The sequence below is a fragment of the Rattus norvegicus genome, chromosome 1, assembly GCF_021556685.1.
Source record: "Rattus norvegicus strain SHRSP/BbbUtx chromosome 1, alternate assembly SHRSP_T2T, whole genome shotgun sequence".
Classification (NCBI taxonomy): Eukaryota; Metazoa; Chordata; class Mammalia; order Rodentia; family Muridae; genus Rattus; species Rattus norvegicus.
The window spans coordinates 233,395,001-233,411,175 of NC_141534.1; the positions used below are offsets into that span (position 1 = coordinate 233,395,001).

Consider the following 16,175-nt stretch of genomic DNA (forward strand, 5'->3'; position numbering starts at 1 on the left):
TAACAGCCCTTAGAGGAAAGGCCCTGAGCTGGGTGGTCTCAACAACTCATGTATTGACAATGACAGTAGACCGACTTGTATTATCTATGACCGGACATCAAAGAAAGTAGACTAGGAGAAACAGTACCATTTGGAGAGCAGGACATTGATTTTAATTGCTCTTAATTTGTCCTGCAAGGCAGAGAAAAGGCAAACCTTCAGAGAAAGGAATGTTTTTTTTTTTTTAGCTCAAAACTCTGAGATTATATAGTGAGCATAAAAACACTGAACTAGATACTGCTTCAATCATTCTCTAGAGCTAAAACAAAGCACTATTTCTCTTCCCCCCAGCAGCCATGTGGACTTATTACTCCATCTCTGTGGATTTTAAAAGATTTTAAAACCTTGAACCAAAGGTATTAGGTGGGGGCAGGACTCCAAACACCAACCGAGGAATGCTGTAGATAATAAAGGAATCAGATTTGTGTCGAGCTGTAATGCTTGCACTAGGTGTTTTGTATAGTCTATTTTTAGTATCCATCGGTAATGGCTGGTTTAAAATTAGTATCACCCAAAGTCAAATGAATCTTGAGAATGAAGATTATCCCCATTTGACCTATATGCTTTTAAAACTGCCAGGTAGATGCTGCAGAAAAGATCCATCTTCTTCAAGGATCTTTGGTTTCTGATCCAGCATTCAGTCATACAACCGGAGAATTTTATCACTTGATGAAATCTTAAAGAGAACATGTACTTGTCAACTGTCTTGCATCCTGTCATTGAAGGATGTGTGTCTAGATACTATACTGAGGTCTCTGACTCTGGTTGGATTCCAGTGGAAAGAAGAGGTTGCCGCCATGGGGTATGGCACAACGGTGAGACCCTTTCCAGGCACGTGCAAGATCCTGGGTTCAGTTCCCAGTGCCATCAACGGGGATAAGATGTAGACGTGGAAATGGAGTAATAGAGATGGGGATGATGGAGATAGAGATGATATAGAAGGAGGATAGAGATAGAGAGGAGACATGGGGAGAGAGGGGAGGGGAGAGGAGAGGAGAGGAGAGGAGAGGAGAGGAGAGGAGAGGAGAGGAGAGGAGAGGAGAGGAGAGGAGAGGAGAGGAGAGGAGAACAGGCTATTCCTGCCAGCTCCTGGACCCTGATGTGTGTATTGGGCAGCAGAAGAAAACTTGGGGAAAGCTCAGCGGCCATAGTAAAGAGGGCCCTTACTCATGTGCACCTCCTTCTGGTGACATTCAGATATATTTCTAAACTCATTCATTCACCACTCTAGAAAATAAAATGAAATCACCTAGAATATTGGAGTGTGTGTTTACTCATTGTACTGGCTGGTTTTGTGTGTCAACTTGACACGAGCTGAAGTTATCACAGAGAAAGGAGCCTCAGTTGAGGAAAAGCCTCCTGAGACCCAGCTGTAAGACATTTTCTCAACTAGTGATGAAGGCGGGAGGACCCAGCCCAGTGTGGGTGATGCTGTCCCTGGGCTGGTAGTCCTGGGTTCTATAAGAAAGCAGGCTGAGCAAGCCAGGGGAAGCAAGCCAGTAAGTAACATCCCTCCATGGCCTCTGCATCAGCTCCGGCTTCCTGACCTGTGTGAGTTCCAGTCCTGACTTCCTTTGGTGATGAACAGCAATGCGAATGTGAAGCTGAATAAGTCCTTTCCTCCCCAACTTGCTTCTTGGTCATGAATAGAAAGCCTGACTAAGACACTCATTCATCTACAGTCCATTGCAAATAGCAACTAGTAATGCCTGTGCCGGTATGCCAAGAGGGCATGTGCCTGAACTGCAGAAGAGAAAGAATGATTAGACAAGGACTTGGGGAACCCACAAGACTACGTAAATATTGGTTTGATTTAATTAGTTAAAAAGTAATAAACCATCTGCATGAATGGCTCCTGCACTCCACCTAAACAGAGCCATTTCTAGATATAATCCATACATGAATTTTCCAACAAGATAAGAAAATATGACCAGATGGAATCATTGTGGCAGTGGGTTTTTTGTTTGCCTGGGGTTTTTTTTTGTTTGTTTGTTTTGTTTTGTTTTGTTTCTGTTTTTCGTTTGGTTTGGTTTGGTTTGGTTTGGTTTGGTTTGGTTTGGCTTGGTTTGGTTTGGTCTAAGAATTACTATCTGATCCCTACAGTGCAATCCCAGCACTCGGGAGGCAAAGACAGGCTAATTTCTCAGTTCTAGGTATAAAGCAATCTCCAGAAAAAAACAGAACTTCACAGAGAAACCCTGTTTCAAAAAATACAAACCAAAATCAAAACAATTACTGTCTGAAGAAGTTCTATGTGTTAATTGTATGCATTCATACATCCTCTCTCTTACCAAGAGTTTGAGGTGACAGACAGTGGTGTAAATTTACATTGATGGAGCTGGGAAGTGACCCCGTGGGTGCACTGCTTGTCACTGAAGCCTGAGAACAGAGCTCCGATCCCCATCCATCACGTGCATGGTTGTGGTGGTCCACCTGTAATCCCTATGTGGAAGACACATTAGGCATGCCCAGAACAAGGTGGCCAGCCTAAACTAACCGAATCAGCCAGCTCTGGTGTCAAGTTAGAAGAAAGACACCCTCTCAAAAAATAAAGCAGGGAAGATACCTGGCATCCATCGACTTTGGGCCTCGTGTACACAAGGCATATTCACACATGTGAACATACATACACACTAGTGCATATCACATACAAATGAAAGAAAAAATAAAGTGCATACACTAAATCAGGCACATGAGGACAGTTTTCTTCTTTCCTAACAGCTGTGTAAACCTAATGTCCCTCCATGGTAGCCCTTGTTAAAAATCTCACTTGACTCCAGGAATTAATGGTTCATGCACTACCTCCCAGCACTCAGTGGGCAGAAGCCAGCATCATGAGATCAAGGACAGCCTGGTCTACAGAGTGAGTTCCATGACAGCCAGGGCTACACAGAGAAACCATGTCTCAAAACAACACACAATAACAACAATAAAACAACAATGACAACAAAAACCTACTTACCTGTAGTTGTAGTACTCTGAGGCTGAGGCAGGATCATTATAATTTCTGACAAGAAATGTTTAATGAGACCCTGTGTCAGAAAGAGGGAGGGGGAGCGATTAAAAAAATGGTGAAATTTGTGCAAGTTATATATAATATGTAGAACAGAGGGGGGGAAATGGGACCATCAAGCAACATAGAGAATTTAGACCTGCACATCCTGAAAATAAGGGTAGGGGGTTGTTAAGCAATACGGTTGTGTAACTCTCACGTTAAGAAAAGACAAACAGGGCTGGAGAGATGGCTCAGTGGTTAAGAGCACTGCCTGCTCTTCCAGAGGTCCTGAGTTCAAATCCCAGCACCACGTGGTGTCTCACAGCCATCTGTAATGAGATCTGATACCCTCTTCTGGTGTGTCTGCAGACAGCTACTCATATATAATAAGTAAATAAATCAATCTTTTAAAAAAAGACAGTAAGGTCTATGTAAGAGCAGTAATAATTTCTCCCACACCATCCATGGCACCTGCTACATCCATTTTCCTGCCCAGGAAAATGGGGGCACAGCTGATAGTGCCTCTCCAAGAAATTCTAAATATAGCGGAGTGAGTGCCACTCAGAGTGAGGATCCACTTGACTTCTGGCTGATTTCAAGTTCTCAGAGCCACACCCCACCATAGCAGAGAACCCCCCAGAGAATGGCTGACCAAATCAGTTACAGCCCACTCTGCTCATGTGCTGCCTAAGTGGCCATTAGAAAATAACTCCACACTCAGTCTCATCTCTCTCTATGAGAAATAACATTTATCTGTTTTGAAGAACTGTAATAAGGAAAGACAACGCTATTTGGCAGACACTAGCGCTGTAGACTGCTAGTGACACCCTCATTATTATCAGCTCTGATGTCTTACAGTCTACTGAGGTAGCTAATAGCAATCCTAGCATGGACTTACACAGTGTTAATTCCACATTTTCTCTTGGGGATTTAAGGTGTGCGTCAGGGGCCTGCGGACTGGCTCAATGGGTAAGAACAATAAGGATCTGCGTTTGAGTCCCCAACACCCTCAGGAAGCTGAATGAGACTGCATGCACTGTAACCCCAGCACCGGTGGGCCCAGGGCGGAAACAGGAGGATCGCTGTGATTTGTTGGCTATCAGCTTAGGTGATGAGTTTGTGTCTTAAGGAAATAAGGCTGAGAACAATGGGATGGGAACTCCAAACACGCACACACACACACACACACACACACACACACACACACACACACACACCATACACATACCATACACCACACACAACATCACACGCAACACACATACACATACCACACAATAACGTAACACACACATATACAACACATACACCACACCACACATACACTTACCACATACACTACACATATATACAACACATATACATAACACACATACATACACACACACATATGATATAGATACCACACATATAAATTCTACACCACCCATACACAAATACTACTACATACATCTACACTATATACACACCATACACATACTACATACACACACATACACACATACATACTACACACATACCACACAGATACCACACACATCATGCACACGCATACTACATATACTCACACTACACATACACACCCCATACACATATCATAAACACACACCACACACATGCTACACATATATGTTCCACATACACACACACCATACAGGTACCACACATACTACATCACACACACACATACTACATATACTCACACTACACACACACCATGCATACATATCACATACACACACACATACTACAGACATTCACACTACACACCATACATATCACACACACACACACACACACACACACACTTCACAATGGAAGAAAGGAGAAAGAAGAGAACTAACAAACTTTGGGAGTTAAAGTATAACTTAGTGAGAGAACACATATTTGCATGTATGAGACTTTAGGCTTAAAACCCGGTGCCAAATACTGAAAGTTAAAGTGCACATTAACTGTATAAAACAGAAATGAGAGGTATAGAGAAGGTGGTGGTGGCAGAGACAGAGGAGGAGGAGGTCTATATTAAGCCCCAACAGACCAAGCTAAAAAAAAAAAAAATCAAAATGGAGTCACTCCTGTTAAAGTCCCATGAAACAAACTAAAATTAAGATGCCTATCTGAACTTCTGAAAATCAGGATTAGAGGTAGAATCTGGATGTCCCAAACAGGACAATCTCTGTCAACATGATAATAAATTTCCCCAGGTTTCACCTTCACACAAAAGAAGTGAGCTGCAATAGCCTGGGGTCAACCAAGCACTGCTTTCCTGCTGCCAGTTGCTCTGTCCCTGCCTTAGAAGGAAAGTAGCTTCAGAATGACCCATCCACTTCAGGTTCTGTTTCTGTTATTGTCAGTCCTTTTCTATCTGAAAACCCAACTCTTCTGCTCTGGCTGTTGCAACACTCGTTCAGTTTCATGGAATGAAGCCTTGCCCAATTTCCAAATCAAAACTTCAGATCTTCAAGTTGTAATCTTATCCTTTGACAGCAGTTTTCTTGCCATAGACTTCCCACGCTCACAAGCAACAAAAATGCCTTTCTCCCAGCTCAGGGCCTGGGAAGTCCAAGTTTAGGGAGCTGGCAGATTTGGGGGATGGGAGGGCCAGCTTGGTGACTAACAGATAGCCATCTTTTGCTGTGTTCTCACAGTGAAAGGAAGAAAGAAAGAAAAAAAAGAAAGAGAGAAAGAAGGAAGGAAGGAAGAAGGAAGGAAGGAGGGAAGGAGGGAGGGAGGGAAGGAAGGAGGGAAGGAACTCACACCATGGTATCTCATATGGGTGATGTAGGAAATGGGGAAGGGGGAGGAGGGTCTTTGAAAATGATGATCTTCCTATCCTCACATGGGTTTTAACTCATGCTTTAAGGTACTGAAGTTCACGATTACATAACACTCTCACTGAGTCAACAGGTCCAGGTTCTTTGGGTCACAAATTTACAGAATGAAATTCACAGATGACAGAAGGGCACGTTTTAGCAAGAAGTTGTATTATAGGATTGTAGGGGGGAGTTAAGAGAAGGAAGGAAGGCAGAGTTCCTACATTGCACTGGTGGGTCCAAAAAAAAGACAGCAAAATCAGGGTCCCACTAGTTTTATGGCAGAAATGGGGGTGAGGCATGGGGAGACGAGCTGTTCAATCTAGCTGGTCCGTCCACAGGCATCTAGCAGTGGTTCCATTCACATTCTCATGTATAATTTCCAGGCATGGATGTTCATTTAGAACAAGAAAGAAACTGTAAGAAGAACCAGAGCCTCTCCCTCTGGCATTCCTTAGAAGAGAACCAAGGACATTTCCCTCTAACTTCTGGCCAAGGATAAGGCTGGGAACTGCTGCTCTCAAGGCCTCTGCTCTGATCTAACTGGCCTCTCTCTAGGTTCCCTTTTCATCATAAAGGATCTAATCCTAACTGCAAGGACTGTTCCCTACTGACATCATCATCTCCCAGAGCCAACACCTTAGGATTACAATTTATGAACTCAGAAAGGGGCCAGCCAGCATTCAGACCTGCGTGTAGCCTGTTTTAAGAGCATCCCCAGGCTTGTTTGACCATAGACCCCATTTTCTACTTGCATGACCCTGTCCTACAACCAATTCTTTGGGAACATCAAGTAACCATGGTGGTTCTTTCCTACTGATCCTGAATCCTCTCTCACCCCAATAACAGAAAAGCAACATCTAAACATCCACACGGTTCTCAGCCTGAAGGAGATGCTGTCTCCATTGAATAGGTTGGAGCCAAAGCTCCTGCTAAACATCTTACAATGCATACCCAACAACTCAGAAATAGCTAGCCTGAAAGTCAATAACATTAAGACTAGGAAACGTTAAATTAACTCCTTCTTTAAAGCTCTTAGGACTGAGGAAAAGGTAAGTGGAAAGTGCTTATCCGGCATATACAGGCTGATTTTGATGTCTTCATAAGGGGAGTTATACTTCCAACCTAAGAGTTAGGAGAGGGTAAATTGTCATAGAGAAACTAAGGCAGAGCAGCGTTTCCCTCTAACTTGGGAATCTGAGGTCTATCCTGGGTTATACATTGAGTCTTTGTTCAAAAAAAAAAAAAAAGGAAATATTAGCCCCCAGCAAATATATTATCGAGTGAATTGTATTCTGTGAACCTGCTCAGAAAGGGCACATTCAATACATAGATAGTGTACCTGAAGCTAATAAACAGCCTGCCACATCAGCCCATGTCCTTCCCACTGTGTGGATGAAAGAAGCCTCTTCCTTGGTCCCTTGGAAGTTCTCAAGATAACTGACAAGATTAAACAGAGGGAGATGCACACCATGATGTGTACAAGGGGACTCTCACAGCCCAGGGTCATCCACAGAGTATGACAGATCCATGGTGGAGCCCAAAAGGTGATCTCATTATGTAGATAAAGTCCGTCAGGTAATCCCTCAGGAACCGCCTTTGAACCAGCAGAGGAACTAGATGTGTGTGTAATGGCACACGCATATAATCCCAGCAATTGGGGGGTGGGGACTGATGCAAGAGGGTCTCGGGTCTGATGCCAGCCTGGAATGGAATACATTTAGAGACTCTGTTTACACACACACACAAACACACACACACACACACACACACACTAGAAGAAAGCTGTAAAGTTGTCTGGGCAGCTGCCCTGCATGTGGAGACCTTTGGTCTCATCTTCCTGGGTAGTTAATCTTTCCTCATTAATGAGGTTTCCTAATAATTGCTTTCCACTCGAGAAGGGAGCGTGAGCAGAAGCCTCTCTTTAGATGGAAGAGAAAGTGCTTAAAAGCCAAGACTTTCCACACAAATTGGAGAGATGACTTAAAGATTGTTGGCTTAGTTTGGTCACCATGCCTTAGGGATTGGGGTTTAGTGAGTGTGTGTGTGTGTGTGTGTGTGTGTGTGTGTGTGTGTGTGTGTGTGTGTGTGTGTGCGCGCGCGTTTTGTTTTGTTGTTTTGAACCAACACAATTGTGCATCCTAATCTTACAGCCGGAAGGTCTACCAGTGCTTGCCCATCAACAGGCCTGACTGAGGACTGTCAGTGCTGAGGCCATTTCCTACATGAAGGGCAGTAGCAAGGCCATCAGCCTGCATCCTATCCTACACAGAGCATCCTTGCAACGAACCGTGTGTTTCCTAAGAAAAACCCTCAGCACACCTCCCAGGCCATTGCAAAGGGCTCTAGTGTGTAAGTACAACTTAGATGGTACCTATAAGAAATACATACAAGTTCCATCTCAACTATGCCCCAAAAGAACCTTTCACTAGCTATCTGTGGCATCTCCCAGAGATGGGGACACTAAGGTGGGAGGATCCCAAGTTCAAGGCCGGCTTAGGATATAGAGCCACATCCTAGGGATTCTTTTCATTACTTTTTTATAGTCATACCCAACTTCCTTCCAGTTCATGTGGTAGCTAAGTTTAATCGTCAACTCGATAGGATTAATAAACTCCTAAACAATTAGAGAGGCATAACCTTGGGCATTTCTGGAAAGGATTAATTGAGGAGGGACAATCCACACGGAGTGGAAGGCTCCACCCCGAGTACTCAGGGCCCACATCAAACTAAAGGTTAGAAAGGAGAAAGCCAGGCAAGTACCACCATCGCCTCCCTGTGCTCCTAGATCCACTCAGACATGAGCAAGCAACCTCATGCTCACACTGCCATGCCTTCCCTGCCATGATGGGCTGTATCCCCTCAAACTGTAAGCCAGAATAAACCCCTCCCCCTTGAAGTTGCTTTCTCTCAGGTATTTCATCACAGCAGTGAGAAAGTATCTAACACTGCCGTTCCTCTGCTCACTGACAGAAATATAAACTAGGAGACTCAGATCCTGAGAGCCCCTGGTATCGTGGGAAGGGATCAAGACACCATCTCACAAATACCTCTGCCATGTTTTTCCGACTCCTCTCACACATTCTCACAGAGAGAGTCTCAATGCTTTTCATTCACACCAATGTCTGTCCCACCCCCACAAACCCACCTGGGCCTCCATAATTCTTCACCCATACATAGCCTAGACATGTCCTGGGCAAAAGAACCTACTGCAAGCTCCCTCCAGAACAGCTTTTTCATGTTTCTTGGGTATTTTTTTTTCTTTAGTGGTAAGTGCTATCTCCCCCTAGGAGACATGCCTTTGAAACTCCAAAGTTCAGGTTTTAAAACTTTCTCTCTCTCTCTCTCTCTCTCTCTCTCTCTCTCTCTCTCTCTCTCTCTCTCTCTCTCACACACACACACACACACACACACATGCTGTCATATACACCCACTCATATACTTTCTCTCACAGACAGACAGACAGACACTCTCTTACACACTGTCATATACACACACTCATACTTATTCTCTCTCTCTCACACACACACACATACACTCTCTTACACACACTCTCATATATACACACTCATACTTTCTCTCTCTCTTTCTCTCTCTCACACACGCACTCTTACACACATGTTGTCATATACACACACTCATATACTTTCTCTCACACACATACAAACAGACAGACAGACACTCTCTTACACACTGTCATATACACACACTCATATACTTATTATCTCTCTCTCTCACACACACACACACACACACCACACACATACATACACTCTCTTACACACTCTCATATATACATACTCATTCTCTCTCCCTCTCTCTCTCTCTCTTTCACACACACACACACACACACACCACACATACATACACTCTCTTACACACACTCTCATATATACATACTCATTCTCTCTCTCTCTCTCTCTCTCTCTCTTTCACACACACACACACACACACACCACACATACATACACTCTCTTACACACACTCTCATATATACATACTCATTCTCTTTCTCTCTCTCTCTCTCTCTCTCTCTCTCTCTCTCTTTCACACACACACACACACACTCACACTCACACCACTCCCATCTCTGCCAGCAGTTTCGAAAGTCTGTTCAGACTCTGGCTGAGTCATTTATTCACCAGATAATGAGAGCAACAGCCAGGCTTGGTGCTGCAGTCCTGTAGATCAGCACTGGAGAGACTGAAGCAAAGCGAGTTATGTTAAAGGTTATCCCAGGCCACACAGTAACATATCCCCAAAATGGTGAGAGAGAAGGGGGAGGGCCGTGCAGGGAAGAAGGAAGAGAGGGGAAATAAGAAAGGAAAAAAGAATAAAAGACTATCCCTACTGTGGAGGCAGATGACAGCTATGTCTAGAAGAGAAATGGGGGAACCTTAGGATAAGTCCCCCAAATAGGCTTATCTCACTATAGTCTGCTCACCCTGTACCTCACGGGCCTCCATGTTTGGTATCCCTCAAGTAGACGTTACTAGAGGGCCTGTTTTTAAAATCATTCCTAAGGGAGAGGTAAGCCGAATCTAACCTCACTTCAAAGGCCCTAGCAGCAAACAGAGGTGCGATTCCCCAAAAGTTCACCCGGGGGAACCCAGTAATGGGTGGCAGGTTGCTGGGAGGAGCACAGGTCTGCACCTAACACGAATGCTACCTGTGTAGATGGAGCCCCCTCTTCTGGTCCTCCCAGAGGTCAGTTGCTGTTGGGGCAGATTTGCATATAACTTTTGGGAAGGTGTGGGTGGATACAAATGAGGGAAGGTCAGCTGTCAAGAAGGCCAGCTGCGGTGGTGTTTGGCAAGCCTGCACAGCTCAGCTAATAAGGATGTGGCAATTTGTATAGTCCTATACCATAGGACCTGATGAGAAGAGAAAGCCCTTCTATATAAGACACTCAGAGGCAGATTCGCCCAAGAGCCAAAATCTACATTGTACAGCAAACAGCCAAAGACGTGTCCCCCAACACTGCCCTTCCCTTCTTCCCAGTGCCTAAGCCTGTCCTCAGAGAAGTGAGAGATAATTCGTGGTTTTATACCTTCGGCAAAGGCTGGAGTTGCACAGACTACTCCATAGACAATAGGAGCCGCAGGTGACTCATCTCATTCTGTTTTACAGGGCTGGGGAGAGAAGCCAGAAACTCACAAATGCTATGCAATCTGTCTACTACTGAGCCCAGCTCCTACTCCGTTGATAGCTTGTAAATGGATAGAATGGGGTCTTTAGCAAAATCGGTACCATAGCTATGCATAATCTGGAGGGGAGTGTTGGAGTCCAGCCTCCTTCTGGCAAAGTCCAGATGAGGGGCTCCTCAGCAGGAATGAATAAAGATGGAGTGAAAACACCAGGCCAGTACAGTCATATAACAGGCCATGGAGAAGCACGAGACCTTGCTGCCTGAGCCTATAGCCTCTGTCTTCATTTCTAGAGTATCCAATCAGAAGATCCCCAAACAGAAGCCCACCAGTAGAGTCCTTAACAGAGGACACGCCATCTTCCCACATGGCCCAGGAGAATTTCTGGTACAAGGGTGGCTCTGGGTCACTGTGAGAAAGGTCAGCCTACACTGCAGATGTTGCAGTGGCTCTATCCTTCCGGGCATCCCTCCAGGGCTTGGAATCATTCCAAGGCCCAATCAGCAAGTTAAAGCCAAAGCGAGGCCAAACACAGTACCTCCCAGCTCAGTGAAATTACCATTGGAAGATGATTCTGCCCTGTCCAGGCGCACTCAAAAGGACTGCTGTGCTGTGCTGTGTAACCTGGTGCAGGGAGGCACCAAATCAGTGGGGGTGTTCAACAGGCTTCACTCCTTAAAGAAACAAACAAAACAATGGAGACCCTTCTTTTCAGTCAAGGTTTGGGGTTTCTAAAGCTATCCCCTCCCGCATTGGCTCACCCTTTTGTCCGCCTTTCTAGCTCATCTTCCTTTCTCAGCATGCCTTGGTCTTCTTCCTGACCTCTGTCTCTTTACTCACCCCTCCACACAAACACAGGCTCAACAAAAATGTACTTAGGGCATCATGAAATACCCGTAACTATCTCGTCCAGATCTGTAATCTCAGCAAGAGCCCAGAGTGCATCCCAGGAGAGAGTTGAGCCTTTCCCATCTTCTTTTGCTCATTCTGAACACCCTACCCACCCATCAGGAAAGGGGTGCATTCCTCAGCCCTGGTTGAGCTCCCTGTGCCTGGCTCTGCTGGTTTCTTTTGTTAAGTACCTCAGGGCTAGGGAATAGCAGGTGAGCTTTTGGGCTAGCTCCAAGCAGTTGGAGGGTTACTTGAAGCTAACTTTGCTCCCAGCACAGAACGAGACAGGAGGAGAGGTCTCCAGCTACTGTGTGTGCCCAAGAGCAAACACCAGACCAAAATGCTGTGAGGAGAATGCAGGCATACAGAAGGCTGGGAGAGAGTGCGGAGAAACAGAGGCAGAACCTGACACCCCTTCCAGGTGGCATTGGCTGAGGAGAAGAAGCAGGGCCCTTTGCAGTAGTTCAGTCTAAGGGGAAAAGCCTATGCTGGGCGTGGAAAGAAAGAGTGAACACTAGAGAGCTCAACTGGAATTGGTTTGTAGAGGGCCTTGAATGCCAGTAATTTATCCCACTCACAGAAAGGAATCCCTGAAAGCCACTGCACATGGCTTTAGTGATTATTAAGTGACAATGCTTAAGTAAGAAAATGTCAAACAGAGCCCTTCCTGCTGGAGTGAGATTGGCCCTCAGGGCCATAGCTGTAAACAGCTTGACTTGAAAGGAACTTCAAAGAGTTGTTTCCATGGTTAAGAGCACCTGACATTCTTACAGAGGACATGGACCATGTGACAGTTCACAACCACTGCTAACTCCAGTACCAGAGGACATGCCAGGCATTCGTGTGGTACACACACCATGAGCAAAACACTCATACACATAAAATTATACACACACACATACACACACAAATATTATATATATTGTTATTTGGTTTTCTTTTTTTCAAGTCAGGGTTTCTCTGTGTAGCCCGGCTGTGCAAGAACTAATCTGTATACCACGCTGGCCTCGAGCTCACAGAGATTAGCCTGCTTCTGCCTCACCAGTGCCGAGTGCTGGGATTAAAGGTGTGACGAACCAGGTCTGGCTAACAAATAAATCTTTAGAAAAAAAAAAGTTTTAAGGAAAACTGTCCAAGGGAGGGAGCAGGTACACACTACTATCTCACTGTTAGGTTTTGTTTAGGTTGGTGGCTTAGGTGAAGAACTCCGATTCACAGCTGGAGGAATTAGCCTAGGGCAGTGCAGTATTTCCCTTCCCTGATTGTGGCCTGAGGCCATATCCTAGCATCTCTCACACCAGCAGGAGACCTCTGCTCTCACTGGCAAATTTCACCAGTCAGGAAAGGACCCCAAGAGAGACCCCCCAGGAGACTTGAGATCTGAAGGAGGAAACTCAGGAAGTCGATTACTGCTCAGGCAGTGGGGTGCTGAGCTCCTGGGCAGGGAGAGAGGAAGTGAGGAGCAGCAGCAGGTGGAGAAAAGGGCTCTGGGGAGGCCTGAACTATCCATTCCCCTGAAGTGTAACTCCATGGGCTGCCAGTGGAGCAGAAGGACAGTTCACACGGGAGGTAGGCTCCAAGACAAAACACCACACACTGTGTGATCCTACTGAAAGGAAATATCCAAAATGGGTGGATCCAGAGAAAGAGAGCACACAATGGTTGCCAGGGAGAGTAACTGCTCTGTGGGTGATGCTCAGAAACCAGAGAGTAGCTGCGAAATTGTAAATACCGGGAATCCAACGGAACTGTGCCCTTCAGATCGACTCTTTAATGACTGAAGGATCAAGTTCGTGTTAAATATACTTTACCACAGAGTTTTTCCCATTCTCCTGTGTTTTTGGTTTTTGGTTTTTGGTTTTTGGTTTTGGTTTTGGTTTGGGGGGGTTGTTTGTTTGTTTTGTTTTGTTTTTGTCTTTTTTGTCAATTTGACATGGGGAAGGGGGACTCTTAATCGAGAAAATGCCTTCATAGGATTGGCCCATCGGCAGGTCTGTGATTGTCTTAATTGCTGAGGTGAGAGGTCCAGTCCATGGTAATGGTGCCAGCCGTGAGCAGGTAGTCCTGGATGTCTTACAAAGCAGGCTGAGCAGCCTTCCTCCATGGCTTCTGTTTCAGTCCATGTCTCCAAGCTCCTGCCTTGAGCTCCTGCTGTGAAGGCTGTAAGCTGAGGTAAGCTTTTCCACTTGTGTTTTATCACAGCAATAGAGTCCCTAACCCAGACACCCTTGTTTAAAAATTACCTTGGCTTTAGCCATCGTTAGTAGCTATCCAAGGGCTATCAACAAGGAGGGGAGAGTCAGTGACAATGTGAAGGACTGGGGCAGAAGCAGTCAGACTGGTGTCAGAGCCTTACTCAAGAACAAGGCCAGGCTAAAGCCTCTGAAGCACACACACACACACACACACACACACACACACACCGCACACCACAATACCCATATACATCACAATGCACACACACACACACACACACACACAAAACGCACATCACAACCCATACACATCATAATGCATACACACACATGCACCCACACATCACAATATACATGCACGGGCGTATACATCACAATACACACATATCACAACTCACACACATATACAATACACAAATCACAATACACACAGACACACACACAATACCCATACACATCACAATGCATACACACACATGCACACACACACACATCACAATATGCATACACAGGCTTGCACAACACAATACACACATATCACAACTCACACACTTATACAATACACACATAACAATACACAAGCACATCACAACACACACACACACACACACACTGTAGTAACCATTGGACCATCAGTATCATCCCCAAATATTCCCAAAGCACCAAGTGTCCCATTCCGGGCAAGTGAGGTTGTGCTTCCTTCTGTGTGGGCGGGATCACGTGACTAATTGACTCTTGCCAAGCAAATGCAAAACTGGTCATATAAACCCCAATATAAGGTCTTGAGGGAACGTTTGTTCCCTCTGATGCGGACTCTGTCCTCTGAGCATGAGCAGAGCCTTTGTCGACCTGCAGTGGACACAGCGTTTGAAGAGAGTAAACTGCTGATGTGGCATTTATTCCAATCCCAAGGGGCTTCCTACTCCAGCATCATCCTCTCCGTCCTGGAGAGATCAACGCTTGGCCCCCTGGTATCTTTGATGCAGCCTCAGTGTGAACCAGAGACATTAATGGTTAGGAAAGCCGACAGCGCTACAGTTCCTGCTTATAAAATAAAGATGTGTTCGTTCCTCTATCCTCCTGCCCTTCTAGCAAAGGGTAGCCTGGCAGGGCAGGCAGACAGTGAAGGAGCACACCCCACTTTCCTCCTCAGGCTCCTACCTTTAAGTAAAAAGGAGATGTATATTAAATCACATAGGATTCAATCTGCAGCCCCATCGGGCCAGGCCATAGTAAACTGGAATGCATAGAAAGCAAGGAGAGCTTTGATATTCCAAATAACAAGTGTGGTGGTTTGAATATGCTTTGCTCGGAGAGTGCCACCATTAGGAAGTACGGCCTTGTTGGTGTAGGTATGGCCTTGTTGGAAGAACTGTGTCACTGTGGGGTGGCCTTTGGGAGTGTCCTCCTAGCTGCCTAGAAGCCAGTCTTCTGTTTGCCTTCAGATGAAGATGTAGAACTCTCATCTCCTCCAACACCCTGTCTGCCTGGATGCTGCCATGCTTCCCGTCACAATGGAAGGCGCCTCAAAACCAGTAAGCCAGCCCCAATTAAATGTTGTCCTTTATAAGAATTGACTTGGTCATGGTGTCTCTTTATAGCAATGGAAACCCAAACTAAGACACCAAGGAAGGAAAAGTCCACAAGTCTTTATCAAAAGCAGTAATTGGGACCCCACACAATACCAGCAAGGAGAACATGCCATCTTCACAGAGGTATGAAGAGATAAATAGGGCAGGATTGTTTCCATAATGGCAGTCAAATGAAGAAATCCCACAGAAGCAGTGGCAGGAGGGAAGACTGGCATTGGTAGACTCAGAAGGAGACAATTGCTGTAGTAAAAGCACAGAGTCCATAGCCTCCCCCACCCAGAGGATGCCCAATGGTTATAGCTGAACTGTGAAATGGCTTCATAGGCTCACATGTTAAATAGGTCACTGTCAACACCTTTGAAGGTTATGCCTGGTTCCTATCCTTTCCCCTTCTCCCTCTGTCTCTCTGTCTCGGTTTCTCTGTCTCTGTGTCACTCTGTCTCTGTGTCACTGTGTCTCTATGTCTCTCTGTCTCTCTCTTTTTCTCCCTGTCTTCCATGAGA

General features: G+C 45.4%; 1 protein-coding gene across 2 annotated transcripts in view; it reads right to left on the reverse strand.

Moving 5' to 3' along the window:
* Window positions 1-16,175, reverse strand: part of LOC108349100 (uncharacterized) — a 62,407-nt gene that overhangs the window by 28,604 nt on the left and 17,628 nt on the right. For both annotated transcript variants that reach the window (XR_015653086.1, XM_087608990.1), the window contains exon 3: window positions 3,002-3,071. Coding sequence is in view for 1 of the 2 variants with exons in the window: in XM_087608990.1 (XP_087465116.1) it covers window positions 3,002-3,071 (70 nt within the window). In the remaining variant the exon portion in view is untranslated. The remainder of the gene's footprint in view (window positions 1-3,001; window positions 3,072-16,175) is intronic.